Source organism: Poeciliopsis prolifica, unplaced genomic scaffold (assembly GCF_027474105.1).
Source record: "Poeciliopsis prolifica strain line A6 unplaced genomic scaffold, Auburn_PproV2 SCAFFOLD004, whole genome shotgun sequence".
Taxonomy (NCBI): domain Eukaryota; kingdom Metazoa; phylum Chordata; class Actinopteri; order Cyprinodontiformes; family Poeciliidae; genus Poeciliopsis; species Poeciliopsis prolifica.
The window spans coordinates 18,946,855-18,964,478 of record NW_026562379.1 but is presented as its reverse complement, the minus strand read 5'-3'; the positions used below and the strand labels follow the sequence as shown (position 1 = coordinate 18,964,478).

Genomic DNA, 17,624 nt, shown 5'->3' with positions numbered 1-17,624 from the left:
AAAATATTACAAAATGGAGTTAAATGCGTCACCATGAGACAGATGATCTGTGAAAGGATGGACCAATCAGAGCCAAGGGGAGGGGCTTAATGCTGCCAGTCTTCCTCATGTACTCACTGCTAAATGTGGTAGAGAAACATCTTAGCTGTTTACATCAGTGGCTAACAAGCCTAGCATTCAGGACAATTTAGTGAAAAAGCAGCTGGAACGTAGCAGAGAGCAGGGGGTTCTGAGCAGCGTGTACATATGGATGACTGACAGCACTAAGACCCACCTCCTGGCTCTGATTGGCTGTTTCTGATGATGGTTGTATTTCTACAGTTAACTGATTTTTTTCAGTGCTGTTCTGAAAACATAATCGATTAATTATATGGAGTGAAATGAAATACTGAGTGGAATCATGACGGCCGTTAGGGTTCGGGTTAACTCTAACTCTAACCCTAACGGGTTAAGGTTAACCCTAACCCGAATCCTAACGGGTGAATCTTCCGCCAGGAAGATTCAACACTTAATAAAGATTTGTTTTCAGTTTATTTATGTCAACTTGAGAAAATGAAAATCATTGCAGTAATTGATCCTAGTAATCAATCAGTTTATTATTCAAATTAGTTTAAACCAGACCAGAGGTCAGAGGTCGATAAGCGTTCACCCCTCTGCAAACGGACCGGAGTTTACAGACAGATGGACCGGAGTCGGGTTAAAGTGGCTGAACTGGGCTGGTGGGAATGAAGCCTGAATCGCTGAGAGGTCAGAGGTTGCAGGCTTAAATACTGGAATAATTCCTCTGTAAATGTTCTGTTGATGTGAAATTCAGTGAAAAAGCAGCTAAAGTCCAAAACAAGTCTGAAGAAAGTCCAGAGCAAATGAGGTTCAATCTGGATCACAGGACGGAAAAGCAACCGAGACGTTCTGGTTCTGTACAGCGTCAGGCTTTTCTCTGAGCGTTTTGTACTTTCAGCATGTTAGGATGATGGATGGTTTCCCGTTGGCACGGCGACGAGCTCAGCAGCAGGACGGCGAGCAGGTGGAGGACAGGTGGAGGACAGGTGCTGAGACGACAGGAAGCTGGAGGCCAAAACAACTGAATCAGGACAAAACAGGAAGCAGAATCAGAGACAGGAAGTAAGAAACTTTAGGACTGAAGCTGAAAAAACGAATAAAAGAATAATGATCCGAGAATAAACACATTAAAATAAGAGAAAAAATGGACAGAACATCTTCAGGCGCTGCTGCGCTCACTGCTACCCCTGGCGGCAGTCAGAGGAAACTACAGCAAACAGAACCAGAGCAGGAACCAGGTCACGTGTCTGCTTTTAAACCAATCAGGAACCAGGTCACGTGTCCACCATGTATGAGAAGTTTTCCATTTCCTTTAAAAAATCAGAACCAATTTACAATAAGCATGAATAGTTTATGAATTCATCTGAAAACACTTTAGAAATCACTAATAACTGGTTATTAATGATTAGTGAAGGTGACCACATGTTTACAAATGGTTGTATTTGAAATGTTTACTATAAAATGACTATTTACTAAAAAACCATTAGATTTTTCTCCTTCTCATCCACATTTCATATTTTCCTAAACAATCCTAACATTTGTTTTCTTGTCTTTTCATTTTTTGTCTCGTCTTTGTAATAAAACATGGTGCAGGTTAGGGAACATTTTCCCATAAAGTCTATTAAAAACGGAGATCCACAGGGTTCAGCTCTAGTGCCTCTAGTTTTAGCCTTATTTTCTGTATGTATAATAAAGTTTATGTTCATGGAAACTAAATGAAGATTCGGTTTCCAACCTGAAACAGATCTCAGTGGATAGTTCATGGAAAATCTGCTGAAATCTTCATTTGTTACGTCTGGATTTAAAAATCTCAGTTGGTTCTGAGTTGGATTTCAGAATCATAAGGAGCTTTAAAGGAGGCAGCGGTTAAAAATAAACCTTTCTGGTTAAGTCATGACTTATGAATAAGAGGAGAGGCGGTGCGTTCAGGTGAGACGTGTTTATGAGGACTCTGGTGTTACAGTGCAGGAAGTTCTCAACCATCTGAGCTCAAAACAAAAATCCATCATCAGCAGGAAGCAGCAAAACACAGAACAGAAAGAATCACAGCCCAACAGGAGACCAGGTCAGAAAACACCGACGACATTTCCACCGAGCAGGAGAGTGTGTGTGTGTGTGTGTATGTGAGTGTGTGTGAGTGTGTGTGTGTCTGTGTATGTGAGTGTGTGTTAGTGTGTGTGTGTATGTGAGTGTGTGTGAGTGTGTGTGTGTCTGTGTATGTGAGTGTGTGTTAGTGTGTGTGTGTGTATGTGAGTGTGTGTGTGTGTGTGTATGTGAGTGTGTGTGAGTGAGTGTGTGTGTGAGTGTGTGTTAGTGTGTATGTGAGTGTGTGTTAGTGTGTGTGTATGTGAGTGTGTGAGTGAGTGTGTGTGTGTGTGTGAGTGTGTGTTAGTGTGTATGTGAGTGTGTGTTAGTGTGTGTGTATGTGAGTGTGTGAGTGAGTGTGTGTGTGTGTGAGTGTGTGTTAGTGTGTATGTGAGTGTGTGTTAGTGTGTGTATGTGAGTGTGTGAGTGAGTGTGTGTGTGTGTGAGTGTGTGTTAGTGTGTATGTGAGTGTGTGAGTGTGGTGTGTATGTGTGTGTGTGAGTGAGTGTGTGTGTGAGTGTGTGTGTGTATGTGAGTGTGTTAGTGTGTGTGTGTTAGTGTGTGTGTGTATGTGAGTGTGTTAGTGTGTGTGTGTTAGTGTGTGTGTGTATGTGAGTGTGTGTTAGTGTGTGTGTGTATGTGAGTGTGTGTTAGTGTGTATGTGAGTGTGTGTTAGTGTGTGACTGTGTGTGTGTGTGTGTGTGTGTGTGTGTGTGTGTGTGTGGCACTTTGATGGCTTCAGGGCCTCTGAGTGAGTCAGTGGAGGAGCTGTGCAGCTCAGACCTGGAGTGTCTTCATGCTACGTGTCTTTGTGTACATTCACTAATTGCACTTGAGGATGAGGATATGTGGAGACGACGTAACCGGCCCGACGGCTGCAGGAGAAGCTTCTTGTTCTGGTGCTGATGTTCGCCGACGTGGGAGCGGGTCGGCCGGGAAGCGGCCGGACCCGACCCGTCGCTATAAACACAAAGAAGCAGCTGGAGACAAGAGTTAGCTTATCAAACAGGAAGTTCCTGAATCATGTGACCAGCGGAGAGCATGTGGAGGCAGCGACCTGCGACCCTGAGCCGATGCAGGACCGACTCTTCCACTTTCACACAAACCGGAACCAAACCCAGAAAAACTCATCCAGAACCTCCTAAACCCGAATTAAACCGGTTCTGTTCTGAGAGCCGAACGGATATCAAACTGGGTCACCGGTTCTGGAGAAACAGCTAGAAGAGAGCCGATAAGATGTAACTCCAGGGTCAAAGGTCACTCTGATACTGAGGATAAAAATGCATCAAAATGTTTCAAACGATTCGCTGATGTTTGTTTCATGAGAATGATGAAACATGAGGACGTTTGTGGATTCGTCCCATCAGAACCATAGGTCAGTTTAAACGGGTCAGATCTCCACCAGAAGCTTCTGACATTCAACGTTTAAGAAAACTTTGGTACGACTTTTAGATTTAGCTCCAGTTTAAAGCTTATTAATGAAACGCAGGAAGTCGCCATGAAACCGCTCTGGTTTTGACTCTGCAGGCGTTTTTTCCTCTAATATTCTGACATTTTCTTATTGAATTGCTTGTGACAACAGCACAGTGTTGTGCTGGTACCGACTGACCCAACTGGACGGTTTCAGGTTCGGTTCTGCTGCCAAAGACCCGATGCGTTTCTAGAAACCGCGGTGTGTGATGGGAGGAGCATTCTAACGTTAGCGTTAGCATAAACGTCCCAGAACTTCAGGTAACTTAGTGAAACTTTTAGAGCGACGGTGGGAGCTTTGGGCTAAAGGTTTCTCTTTGCAGGAGTCAAATGTGTTTTATTTCTGTTTGGTCACCAGATGGCGCTGTAGGCGCTGCGGCTCAACAGTTACTGGACGTTCTGCGTCTTATGGGAGCTGAATAAACTGGTGATGCTGCAGCAAAGAAGTGCTGCCATTTACAGCTGCTACAACGTTAGCCGCACAGCACGCCCAAACCAGGCAGCTGCAGGGCAACACGTCTCTGCTGCACACCAGCAGCACCAGCAGCACCAGCAGCACCAGCAGCACCAGCAGCTCACCCTTCTCCACGTTTAACGCCTATGAAAGTGGAAGAGGTCAGCGTCCGTCTGAAGCTGCATCGGCACAGCGTCGCCCCGCCACTCCATTTAGAACCGGGACGTTCACAATCAGGAGGAAAGGAGGTGATTTTTACATTCTGTGCAAAATTAGACGAAAAGTAGCCCACAAATTAACATCAGTATGTTTTCCGTCCGTCTACACTCTTCAGTCAGTTTTTCTTCTACTTATTTACAGTTAGTTTCTAAGACTTTAGTACCGCCGTCCCCCAGCAGGGACGAGACATTCCTCAGAGGGCCTGAATCCACCGTCACAGGATCTCTGCCGGGTCCACTCCTGGTTCCGAGACAACACAACAACTTTCAATTATTCTCTCAACAACGCAGCTTTTACATCTCCAATCCAGAGAACCCAAATAAACCCGAGTTACTCAGGAAGTTGATGTGTTTGTCTCTTTTCCAGGATCCCTGATAAGTATCAACATTTTTCCAGGACCAGCATTCGGACCATGCGGTGGATTTCAGTCCCTTCCTTCAGTTTTAAGAACAAGCTGTCAGTTTAAAAGGCATTGAGAAGGTAGAAAACACAGGGCACACAGTGAAAAACCCGGGCAGGGGAGTAGAAAAATAAAACTAAAAATAAGAAACTGTGGCAGACGACTAGACAATTACTTCACTTTGTGGCAGGAAACATAAAAAAAGTAAAAAAAAGAAAGTTTCAGAGGCGGGGCACCGGGTGAAGGACAGGGAGGGGTCGGCCCAGTCTCAGAAGAACTTGTCGTCGATGCGGAAGTGCGGCCGCGTCACGTCGTCCGGGTTGATGAACACTGAGATGGACTTCCCGGGATTCTCCGTCACCAGCTGCTGCAGCTTCTTGGCGAGCCGATCGTCAGGCTGGTTCTCGCCGCCGGCGTCGGACTGCGGCGACGGCAGGTTGGTGGAGCTGCCTCGCCACTGCACTTCCACCGTCAACCTGTTGGCGGCCTTGGCGTGCTCGATGGTGGTGCGGAGGTGCTCGGCCGGGTCAGAGCGCACCGAGGACAGTTTGCGGGCGTGCAGCACGGCCGTCTCGTCGGACAGGTGCTCCAACATGTTGCACTGAGGAATGAAGTAGTTGGGACACATCTTGTTGACGAGGCAGTGCTGCAGGTCGTCGATCAGGCCCAGCAGGAAGTGGGCGGAGAAGTCGTCCTGAGCCAGATAGTTGGCAGGGAGACGGTCGCAGGCCCACAGCATGATGCTGCGCAGATGGTACGGACTGATGGCTTTGGGTCGGGACAACAGCTTGATGATGATGGCCTTGCAGGCCTGGTACGCCTGCATCAGGCTCGACGAGATGCACTTCTTCAGCTGAACCTCGCTGCGAGCGAACGACAGCCGCCACTCGTTCTCCTTGCGGCCTTTGTGGGAGCAGGCGGGGACGAGGTAGAAGCCGCTGATCACCTCCTCCTCGGTGATCTTCCCGTCCCAGAAGTGGTTCTCCATCAGCCAGCTCTGGGCCACCGCAGGCCAGCCTTTAAACGACACCACCGGGACGATGTCGTAGAGCATCCGGCTGCTGCCCACGCCCAGGATGACAGAGATGATGGTCCCGTTGCGATCCACCTTCTCCACCCTCGGCATCCCTCTCTGTGGCTTCTTCTGCACCTCCAGCAGCACCAGAGAGATGGACTGGTAGAACCAGTCGGCCACCAGCGTCGGGGAGAAGAAGTAGTTGGTGGTCCCGTTGATGTGATCGACGATAGTGCAGCAGTCCTTCCACTTGTTGATGGTTCCTTCGTCAAAGAGCCGCAGGCTGAGCCAGGAGTGGCCCAGCGCCGAGTGCCGCATGTCCAGGGTCACCGGCTGGTTCCGGTCGTGGAGTTTGAGCGCGGGGACCAGTAGAGTGAAGTCCATGTCGTAGTCTGTGCCGCGGGCGTAGACGCTGAGCTCATCCAGGTCCATGTCCACCACGCCTTCCCGAACGCCTCCAGAAAGGAGCAGGTACTCGTTGGCCACCGGGAGCTTCTGGTCCAGTTTCTGGACCATCCCTAAAACCGCAAGAAAGAACCAATCAGGAAAGAGCTCATCATGCACAGAACAGAGTCCAACTGCAACACGCCCCACCTGTCCAACCAACCACCTGAAACCTGCTGCAGGTAAAAACAACAACAGGAGAAACACAGTGACATGATGTCACTGATCCTGTGACTGATGGACAGCTGCCCTCCGACCTTCTGACCCCCACCAGCAGGCAACGTGTCCAATCGCAGGCCAGACGGACGGGCCGGCGTCTCAAACCGGCCACCAGCGGGTCCGAGGACGGGCCAAAGACAGAACCAGAAGGAATTTCCCCTTTGGTTGAATATTTGGGTCCAGCTCTGCTTTTGGAGCCGTTTCTCTACAGGCGGCTGGTGGCCCCTCTCTGGGACCCCCGATGACTCTGGACGGTCATTGTGTCCGCAGACGGACGGGATTGGTCGGGTCCGGAGCTGAAAGGACTCCAGGCTGCTGAATGCATTCCAGCGCTGCGGTGAGGCGGACCGACACTGCCGGCTGCTTCGGATGAAAGGTCAGAGGTCAGTGCAGGAGGCCGAGTCTCATTCTAAATCAATAGTGGCTCATTAAAACGGTTGTCATGCCAACATAGTTTTAATGTCCTTTTGCTTTTTCAGCCAGTAGTTTGAATCCTGGACAGAAAGAATCTGTCCAGGATGGACGACGCAGCTGATCCAACGCAGGCTGAGAAGGTCAAAGGTCACAACAGCAAAAACGTGAGGCGGCAAAGACAAGTCAGTCCTGAAAGAACAGAACCGGTCCGGTTTGTCCTCAGGACATAAACATTTACCAATTATTTATAAATCTTTACATGTTTATGCACAAAGATGTTTAAATCCCAAAGCTCTGCGAGCAGCGAGGTGGACCCGGCAGAAACTCACTGGACCAGCAGAAACTCACTGGACCCGCAGAAACTCACTGGACCCGCAGAAACTCACTGGACCCGCAGAAACTCACTGGACCCGGCAGAAACTCACTGGACCAGCAGAAACTCACTGGACCAGCAGAAACTCACTGGACCCGGCAGAAACTCACTGGACCCGGCAGAAACTCACTGGACCCAGCAGAAACTCACTGGACCCGCAGAAACTCACTGGACCCGCAGAAACTCACTGGACCCGGCAGAAACTCACTGGACCCGGCAGAAACTCACTGGACCCGGCAGAAACTCACTGGACCAGCAGAAACTCACTGGACCAGCAGAAACTCACTGGACCCGGCAGAAACTCACTGGACCCGGCAGAAACTCACTGGACCCGGCAGAAACTCACTGGACCCGGCAGAAACTCACTGGACCAGCAGAAACTCACTGGACCCGCAGAAACTCACTGGACCCGCAGAAACTCACTGGACCAGCAGAAACTCACTGGACCCGGCAGAAACTCACTGGACCCGGCAGAAACTCACTGGACCCGCAGAAACTCACTGGACCAGCAGAAACTCACTGAACCCGCAGAAACTCACTGGACCCGGCAGAAACTCACTGGACCCGCAGAAACTCACTGGACCCGGCAGAAACTCACTGGACCCGCAGAAACTCACTGAACCCGCAGAAACTCACTGGACCCGGCAGAAACTCACTGGACCCGGCAGAAACTCACTGGACCAGCAGAAACTCACTGGACCCGCAGAAACTCACTGGACCAGCAGAAACTCACTGGACCAGCAGAAACTCACTGGACCCGCAGAAACTCACTGGACCAGCAGAAACTCACTGGACCAGCAGAAACTCACTGGACCCGCAGAAACTCACTGGACCCGGCAGAAACTCACTGGACCCGGCAGAAACTCACTGGACCCGCAGAAACTCACTGGACCAGCAGAAACTCACTGGACCCGGCAGAAACTCACTGGACCCGGCAGAAACTCACTGGACCAGCAGAAACTCACTGGACCCGGCAGAAACTCACTGGACCAGCAGAAACTCACTGGACCCGGCAGAAACTCACTGGACCCGGCAGAAACTCACTGGACCAGCAGAAACTCACTGGACCCGGCAGAAACTCACTGGACCCGGCAGAAACTCACTGGACCCGGCAGAAACTCACTGGACCCGGCAGAAACTCACTGGACCCGGCAGAAACTCACTGGACCAGCAGAAACTCACTGGACCCGGCAGAAACTCACTGGACCCGCAGAAACTCACTGGACCCGGAGAAACTCACTGGACCCGGCAGAAACTCACTGGACCCGGCAGAAACTCACTGGACCAGCAGAAACTCACTGGACCCGGCAGAAACTCACTGGACCAGCAGAAACTCACTGGACCCGGCAGAAACTCACTGGACCCGGCAGAAACTCACTGGACCAGCAGAAACTCACTGGACCCGGCAGAAACTCACTGGACCCGGCAGAAACTCACTGGACCCGGCAGAAACTCACTGGACCCGGCAGAAACTCACTGGACCCGGCAGAAACTCACTGGACCCGGCAGAAACTCACTGGACCCGGCAGAAACTCACTGGACCCGGCAGAAACTCACTGGACCCGGCAGAAACTCACTGGACCCGGCAGAAACTCACTGGACCAGCAGAAACTCACTGGACCCGCCTCGGATCCAGTTTCCCAGAGCAGATCTTCAACACATTTGGTGAAAACAGAACCAGGACTGGAGTCTCAGATCACGAGTCCAAGCCGAGTCTGGAGTCCAATTTCACCAAAGAGCGACTTGAGCGGCGCCTCGAACTGAAGCACGGTGGAGGAGGGATGGTGCTGTGGGTTCACCATGAATCCATCTGAACCGGTTTGTCTGATCGACTCTAGATTATGAATAATGAATGAAGTAAGTATGGATTAAGTTCAGTGTTTGAAATGAAACTTTAATAAAAACCAAACCCAAAGAACCGAACCGCAACACAAAACCAGGCCAATCAGAAGTGGATTCATGACGCTTTGTTTTGTTCTGGGCCCACATGGAACAGAGGTGTTGGAGTGGCCTAGTCAAAACCTGAACCTGTCTGAGCTGCTGGGACCTTCAGAGATCCGGCAGAAAGCCGGTTCTGATCCGTCAGAATCAGGAGGATTGTGTTGTGAGGAATATTAATCTCTTCTGGGTAAAAATAATCCATCAGGACGCAGAACTGGGTCGGTTCCGGTCTGGATGAACAATCCAAACAACCGGCAACATCAGATTAAATAAAAGCTTCTGCTCCCCGTTGGTCGCTCAGTCAGAACCGACCCGGTTTACTGCTCCAGGTTCTGTTCTGGGTTACAGCTGAAGGCAGACCGCAGAACCAAATGGTTCCGGTTCCAGGTTCTCTCTGTCAGAACACAGCGGGCCGCCCGGCACCGACCCACCGGGCCGACCCGACCCGACTGCTGCAGCAGTAAATCCTCCATCTGCATCTTTTTTTAGCATCTTTCTCTAATCCCCTCTCAGCTCAGCGCTGGGCGGCACCGCCCGGACCGGTCCACCTGCAGCTGGGAGAACCTGAGCTGGGAGAACCTGAGCCAGGTTCTGCTGGGACCATTTGGATCCGATCAGAAACATACAACCCGATTTCACTGCGCCTGGCGGTGGCAGCGTCATACTGTGGGGCTGGTACTGCAGCAGGAAGAGAAACTATCAGCTCCAAACTGAATATTTAGCTAATATCCATTTTCACTTGGTGATAAGAGGAAGTGGACTATCAAAATAAAAGCTGGGTGTAGACTGGATCCTTCCTAGAGCCGTTTCAGCAGATTTTTTGGAAACGTCTGGTTACCTTTAAACGCTTCATTCTTTGTTTTTAACTGAAAAGAGGAAAAGAAACAGGAAGAGATTCAGATTCAGAGCTTTTATTTTGGTAGTCCACTTCCTGTTATCGGTAAGTGAACTTGTACTTGAAAATATTTAGCTCTGAGGAAAATGTTTAGCTTCAAACTAAATATTTGGAACTAAATGTTTAGTTAACCTACTAAATACTTAGTTTGAAGCTGAAAATGAAGTTTGATAACTAAATATTTAATTTGGAGGATTTATTATTGATGATCTCAACATGCAGTTTGCTAACTAAATATTACAGTATTATGTAAATGGACTAAATGTTTAGTTTGAAGGTAAATATTTTGCTTCATATTTCTCTCTGCTGTTTGTCATTAATGATTTATTTTAGTTGCTACATTAATTATTCAGAAATGCCTGAATCTGAAGTCTAAATGTTGTTATGAATTATCTGTCTGTAAATGTTTGAATCTGAATTATTCATAATTCAGTTCATTTCTTCACGTTTTCTTGTGAAGGTTGTGTAAACTGTGCTGGATAAATTCAGGCAAAACAAACATTTTTAAAAATCATGTTATTGAAATGAAAATATGAATAAATGACAAACATGAAAAATGAACCTCATGTTATTTTTCTGGCGGCTGGATAGAAAACATGTTTTAGTTCAGCCAAACTAAAACATGTTTGTTTTAATGAATTCATTTATTAACAGTTTAATAAACATCTACCAGTTTCATTTCACTGTAAAACAGCAGCAGTTAAATCAGTTGATCTGTGTTTGAACCAACATTTACATATTAATGACGTCATTCTGCGATTATTTGTGTTCATTTGTAACTTTATGACGGGTCAGCAGGTCAAACCTGGATCTGACCCCAGATCTGCAGCTGCAGCAGGTTTGCATGGACCAACAGCTGAGGACCTGATCCCGGATCAGCGGTCCTGATGCTGCGCTGCAGAGCATCATCCAGCTCAGCCCGCTCGGTTCGGTTCGGTTCGGCTCACCCAGCATGGAGAAGATGAAGTCCTTGGCCGTGTGGATCTCCAGAGCCCGCTGGTCGTCATACTCCCGCTGGTCGTGCTTGCTGAACTCCTGGATCAGCCGGTTCAGGTCCTCCATGCGGGCCGCGGACCTGAAGTCCAGCTCGGGCCCGGAGCCGCCGGGCGGCGGCCGCCCCGCCGCCGAGGCCGTGGGGCTGTTCCCGAGGCTGCCGGCCGAACCGGGCCGACCGGAGAGCGCTGGCGCCGCCATGGTTCCTCCTGCGGTTCTCTACAGCTGCTGCCGCTGGGCTGTTCTGGGCCGAACCGAGCCGAGCCGAGCCGAGCTGCACCAAACACAAGCACCGGAAGCAGCTGTTCCGCCTTCACAATAAAAGCCCCACCCACCGAGAAATGAGTTTGGTGAAGTTCATTCAACTTCTGACATCATTTAATGTCTAAACATTACGTCATCAGACGCAGCAAAGCATAAAGTGAAGAGGAAAGTTTGGTATTTAAAAACAAAATAACTAAATCAAAGGAAAGAAGATTTTTTCTAAATCAGTTTTTTCTATATAAAACTTTCATTCAGACGGTTGAGAAAAATACTAAATATTAAAATGACTAAAGTAAAAATAAAAAAGTAGAGTGCAGTAAAAATACTTCTAAAAGTAAGTTTTTCAAAAAAAAGTTGTTTAAGTAAATGTAGTTAAGTTAAAGTAAGTAGTTACCTAATTCTGGGATTAAACTGATTGAAAAATGAACATTATTAACGATGCAATAAACCAAAATGGAAATTGAAGTGAAGTAATGTATTTATATTCCTTTTATTAGCAAATAATCAAAGATGATGGGATGTTTACTAATATTTACAAAATATATACATACATTTTCATCTACCTGATCATTCAATGTGCTATATCTTCTTATTCAAAAAATAAATGCTATTATTAACTTTTTGACAAGAAAATTACTAATAAAATAAAAAAAAAATCAGAGACAGTAGCTGTAGGGTTACACAAAATATACATATTAAAAAAATAATAAAGTGAAAAATAATTTAAACTAGTGTCTCAAAGAAACACTTATTGAGGTTCACATTTAAATTGAGTTTATTAATAATATTGATGATGATGATGATGATGATCATCATCATCATCATAATCTTTTTGGGAGTTGGGGGGGTTTAATGTGTCAATTCTCTCTTATTTTGAAATTGCAGACGGATGTGATGTTGTGTCTTTATGACACTTTTTATTGTTTTGTTTTTGTCTGAATGTGCTCTCTCCCCTCCTGTCCGCCAGGTGTCGCTGTGACCCTCGCAGTGGCTGCTGGGCTCGGTCTTCCTGACCCGGTAGTGGCGGACCTGCCGGTGAACAGAGGACTCGACATGGCCTGGAGGAGCTGCTCAGTCCTCTGCAGACTGACCGGAGGAGACCCGTTCCTGTGCTCCGTGAGAGGAGGGAGGTCAGTCAGCGTCCTGAGCCGGCGGGAAAGCAGCCGGTCCCAGCCAGCGGCTCACTGAGCTCTGCTGTGTGGAGTTAGCATCTGTTAGCATGAGCTAGCATGAAGGACAATCAGATCCAGCTTATTGGGTTAATAATAAAGTTAGCTACTGCTGCTAACTGCTGCTTGTTTGATTCAGTTTTCAGTTAATTTGTTTAAATTAAAACATTTCGTTTATATGTTACTGAAACATAAAAATTCAAAGTGAAGACCTTGTTTCATATAAAAATTATTGTGATAACGAAGATATGTCATTTATTTCCGGAGTAACAGTTAGCATTAGCATGAACAGTTCTTCCCATTCCTCTAGACCTGCTAATTATTGCAATTATAATTATAATTAATCAAAGTTGATTTCTCCTTCATGACGTCACCAGCCACCTAACAGTTTGAGTATCTTTTCTTGAAAGCAGATTTGCATAAAAATATAATTTCCCACTATATATTACTGCATTATAACAAAACTCCAACATTAATAAAACAAAAACACACTGTGAGAGGGGGACTGACAGTTTTATTGTGATATTTTGTTGGTTGTAATGTGATAACAATAAAAGTGACAATAAGAAGTATTTATTAGTTATAGGTAGCTGAACAGTCGACACCGATGTGTAACACGCTTCTTTACGACACCATAAAAAAGTTTATCTGTGTAAATAAACTGACACAGTAACAGCATTTAATTACATTTTCACATTTTTTGACTATTTATTGATACTCAGTTATTGAACAAAGAGTAGATAACAAAGTAAAATGAAAATCCTGACAGTTTTGTGGAGTTTTAAAAGACACTGATTGGAATTTATCATAGCGATAAATCAGAATATTCTAAGAATTTTATTACTATGAATGACAACTGATACAATAAAAGTCTGCCCCTAATTATTAAAATTATAAAATATGAAACATTGAAAACCAATTAACAGCATTTGGTTTTATTTTTTGTCCCGGTGCTTTTAGCTTTTAGCCGATGCCTGGAGAGCAGAGCAACACCCACTCAGTGTTTATCATTCAGAATGGAGTAAGTCAACATGCTGGCCATGCCACACAGCATGTATGCTAAACTTTAGCATTTATGCTAACCTTAGCATTGTTGGTAACCGTAGCATTTATGCTAACCTTAGCGTTGTTGGTAACTGTAGCATTTATGCTAATCTTAGCATGTATGCTAACCTTAGCATTGTTGCTAAATTTTAGCATTGTTGCTAATTGTCAGCACCAGTCGCCCTGATTGGCTCAGATCAGAACTTTGGTTCCTTTAAATTTAGAAATCTAGTTTTTTTTTTTATTCTGGAGATTGTTTACATTTTAAAAGGCAAACTCCATTCTAAAATATAAAAAGTATTATTACGATTAATTACAAAAAAAAGTTGGAAAAAGAAAATTTCTTAAAATTAAATTAAAGCTAAATGCTAAACTAAAAACTAAACAATTGAAGCCAAACAAATCCATTTCGTCCTGTTTGTGTGATTGGCTTCCTGCTGTTCCCTGTGTGTCCACCAGGTGGCCAGGTGGCTTCCAGCAACGCTGCGGCTTCAAGAAAGCGTCCAGAACGCCAGAACCCAAACAACCGGAACCCAAACAGCCAGAACCCAAACAGCTGGAGGGTCTGGAGCTGCAGAAGTGGGCCCCGCTCCCCTCACGGGTCCCGGGTCCCCAGCAGGCCCCGGGCCCTCACCGGGCCTTCAGCCGCCTCATCAGGCCCTTCTTTTTCACCGTGGGGGTAGGTGGAGCTTGATGACCTCATCAGTGATGTCACAGGTCGCTCTAACTCCTGGTCAGTTCTCAGGCTGCTCCTTCGGCGCGGCGGCCATCTGGCAGTACGAGTCGCTCAAGTCCCGAGTCCAGAACTACTTCGACGAGCTGCAAGCTAATTGGCTGGAGAAGCTGCGGCCTCAGAAACAAGGAGACCTCCGTAAGGAGGTGAGTGGGTCAGGCCAATCGGGTCGGGCCAATCGACCTGGGAACCTGCTGATTGGCTGCTTTTGTTTCAGATCAACGAATGGTGGAACAGCCTGACGGAGGGCCAGAAGACAGTGGCAGGTGAGTCCAGGTAGAGCTGCAGCAGGTAGAGCTGCAGGTCAGCCATCAAGTTCTGACAGGAACAATCCAGAAACAGGTGTGGGAGGGACGACGTTAACAGAAAACATTCATGGAGAAAAAACATCTGAATCTGGGATTAAATCTGGGATTAGATGTAGATAAAAACCAGAAGAAAAAGATTTTACTCTAGTTTTAGGTTGTGGTTTCTGGAGCTCAGAGATCGGACCAGAACCGTTTCCTTCTGGCCGGTTCTGGAGCAGAACTCTGGTCGGGTCCAATCAGACTCAGAGACGCTTCATTAATCCAGATTTCCTCCTCTTCCTCAGGGATCATCTTCGCCAACATCCTGGTGTTCTTGGCCTGGCCGCTGGTGCCGCCGCCCATCATGCTGCGCTACTTCACCTCCAACCCCGCCTCCTGTGAGTCGGTCCTCAGGGTCAACTGCTGATCAGATTATCGATTATTGAAACTCGTAGTCATTGATGAATTATTAAGAGTCGGCTGAATGGCAGTCAGTGACGCAGCGTGTCCCCTCAGCGTCCCTGTGTCTCCCCATGCTGCTGTCCACCTTCAGCCACATGTCCCTGTTCCACCTGGCGGCCAACATGTACGTCCTGTGGAGTTTCTCCAGCAGCGCCGTCTCCATGTTGGGGAGGGAACAGTTCCTGGCCGTCTACCTGTCCGCCGCCGTCACCTCCTCCTTCTCCAGCTACCTGTGGAAGACGGCCACAGGACGCTGCGTCCCGTCTGTCGGAGCGGTCAGTTCTCTCTGTCAGTCAGTGCAACGTGTCCTCCTGTCCAACGTGTCCTCCTGTCCAACGTGTCCTCCTGTCCAACTGCAGTCTGGCGCCATCATGGCCGTCCTCGCCCTCGTTTGCACCAAGATGCCTGAAGCCAAACTGGCCATCATCTTCCTGCCCATGTTCACGTTCACCGCCGCCAACGTACGAGGCCCCGCCCACTTCCTGTTGCAGTGCTGACCCGGTTCTGCCCCCCCGCCTCACGCTCTGCCCCTCCCGTTGTCTGCAGGCCCTGAAGGCCATCGTTGTCATGGATACCGCCGGCCTGCTGTTGAGGTGGAGGTTCTTCGACCACGCCGCGCATCTGGGAGGAGCTCTGTTCGGGATGTGAGTTCCTCCAGAAAGAAAGTTCCACAAAATAAAATTCAGCTTTTGGGAATTTTCTGTTTCAAAAGTTAAACTGTTTTTGACTTTTGAAACTCATAAATTTCCAAGTTTTTCTTGTAGAAAATTTCTGAGATTAATCTCAGGATTTTTCAGTTTTTTTCTAGGACATTTTCCAGAAAATTTGGTTCTGTTGGCGTCGTTTCCTCTGTGTTGGTTTTGGGCTGTAGTTCCCAGTCTGACCTGAAGGGGCAGCGCTGCGTCGCTGTGGGCTTCTGGCCTGACCTGCCGCTCTCTCTCCTCAGATGGTACATCCTGTTTGGACACGAGCTGATCTGGAAGAACCGCGAGCCGTTGGTCAAGCTGTGGCACGACCTGCGGACCCAGAGCGGCGGCCGGCCCGGTGGGCCCGGCGGCGCCGTCTAGGGACCACGACCGGGACTGGACTGTAGAATCATGTAAAGCTGTATAAAACTACAGCCAGCGCTCCACGTTGGGAACCTGTGGGTCCGTCTTCTGGGTTCAGACCGATCAGAACCGCTGCTGGTCGGGTTCTGGTCCGGTATTTCTTCAACCGGATGACGTCTGACTCGGCTGAATGGCTAAACAGAAACTCCAGGTCCTGATGGTTTATAGAAAAAGTCATATTTCTAGTTTTCTTTGTGGAGCTGAAGAAGAGTCAGCCAATGAGAGGAGGCGGAGGAGCAGCGATCTGATTGGCCGACGGCTCTTTATTATTTCTGTCAAATAAATCTCACTGCGCCCTCTGGTGGGCTCTTTATGAACAAAAGAAACCTTTATTTTTGTAATAACTATGTTGTTTATGAGATTAGCTCAAGCTGTTATCAGACAACTGTAATTAGTGATCACTAATTTATAACATATTTACTCGCAGCTGACTATTGAACAAACACATTCACTTGTTTATTTCTGTCACAAAATGAGATTTAATCAAATTAAGTTTTTGTTTTCTTTCAAACATACACAATGAAACACAAAAAGAAATAAAAGTTTGTTGATGGTTCAGATTTTAGGACAGATCATAGAGTGATGTTCATTTCCGTGCTCTTATTTTGAAGTTTGGCTCTATTAAACTGAAAAGATGAGTCAAAGTTAGCTTTCTAAAGCGCTAAAGTTACAGGAAGATGTGTAACAGCAGATTCAGACCAGCGGGGGGCGATATACATCAGACATGGCGGGTATCAAGGTGGATGAATTTAGCATTAGCTTCCACTAACTAGCATGTTGGTGTAGTGCTGTAGCATTAGCTTCTACCATGTTGATGTACTGCTTTAGCATTAGCATCAGCTGGTGTTGGTGCTTTAGCTAAACTAATGTTTATAATAACTGCTGTAGTGTTAAAGTGGCTAACTGCACAGCTAACGTTTTAGTGATTTCCATCACTGGTGAAAAAGAGTCTGAACTGTAAATGTTTCTGGTTGAGCTGCTGGTTTAAACCGTTAGACTACGGGTCCCCGAAGTGGGTCCCTGGTGGGTCCCCAAAGTGGGTCCCTGGTGGGTCCCTGGTGGGTCCCTGGCGGGTCCCTGGTGGGTCCCTGGCGGGTCCCTGGTGGTCCGGTTGCATCCTGCATGTCTTTGTCTCTCCTTGGTACCAACAACTTGTTCAGCAGGTCAATGTTCTTCTAACGAGCCTCATTGGATCCAGGTGCGTTAAACCAGGGAGAGACTGAAACATGCAGGATTAACCGGCCCTAAAGCTCCAACGTTTCAATACTAAACTCAGCAGGCGGTTCGGCAAACATGGAGCCAGTTTGATAAACAGGAGTCTGAAGTCCACCAGCGTCAGAAAGCAGAGGAACGTTTCTTCTCTCCGATCTGCTGCCACAAAACTTCCTGTCAGAAATGCAATGACTGTCAGAACAATAAACTCATTCTGTCTGGTTTTAATTTGGTTCTCAGGGTATTAAACAATTAGTGAATAAAGCTTATCGATGGTGTGAAGTTGAAAAAGAAGCCAAAACAGTGTTGACTCTGTCAGAACCTTCAGAACCAGCAGAACCTCAGTAGAACCTCTTTAGAGC

General features: G+C 47.3%; 2 protein-coding genes across 4 annotated transcripts; one reads left to right on the top strand and one right to left on the bottom strand.

Moving 5' to 3' along the window:
- Window positions 1-571: 571 nt before the first annotated feature.
- Window positions 572-11,264, bottom strand: LOC129359346 (nucleotidyltransferase MB21D2). Its single transcript, XM_055028913.1, has 2 exons — window positions 10,937-11,264; window positions 572-6,221 (listed from the first exon to the last, which is right to left on the bottom strand). The coding sequence occupies exons 1-2, from the start codon at window positions 11,181-11,183 to the stop codon at window positions 4,957-4,959; spliced, it is 1,512 nt and encodes a 503-aa protein (XP_054884888.1). The 5' UTR covers window positions 11,184-11,264; the 3' UTR covers window positions 572-4,956.
- A 965-nt stretch (window positions 11,265-12,229) lies between these two features.
- On the top strand, window positions 12,230-16,615 carry parlb (presenilin associated, rhomboid-like b). Of its 3 annotated transcripts, XM_055028882.1 has the most exons (10): window positions 12,261-12,376; window positions 13,376-13,436; window positions 13,919-14,138; window positions 14,205-14,338; window positions 14,410-14,458; window positions 14,785-14,877; window positions 14,996-15,216; window positions 15,301-15,402; window positions 15,488-15,585; window positions 15,888-16,615. In XM_055028882.1, the coding sequence occupies exons 2-10, from the start codon at window positions 13,386-13,388 to the stop codon at window positions 16,006-16,008; spliced, it is 1,089 nt and encodes a 362-aa protein (XP_054884857.1). In that variant the 5' UTR covers window positions 12,261-12,376; window positions 13,376-13,385; the 3' UTR covers window positions 16,009-16,615. The 3 variants fall into 3 exon arrangements, with proteins under 3 accessions (XP_054884856.1, XP_054884857.1, XP_054884858.1); XM_055028881.1 differs by lacking the exon at window positions 13,376-13,436 and having other exon boundaries at window positions 12,230-12,376; window positions 14,198-14,338; XM_055028883.1 differs by lacking the exon at window positions 12,261-12,376 and having other exon boundaries at window positions 14,198-14,338.
- Window positions 16,616-17,624: the final 1,009 nt, after the last annotated feature.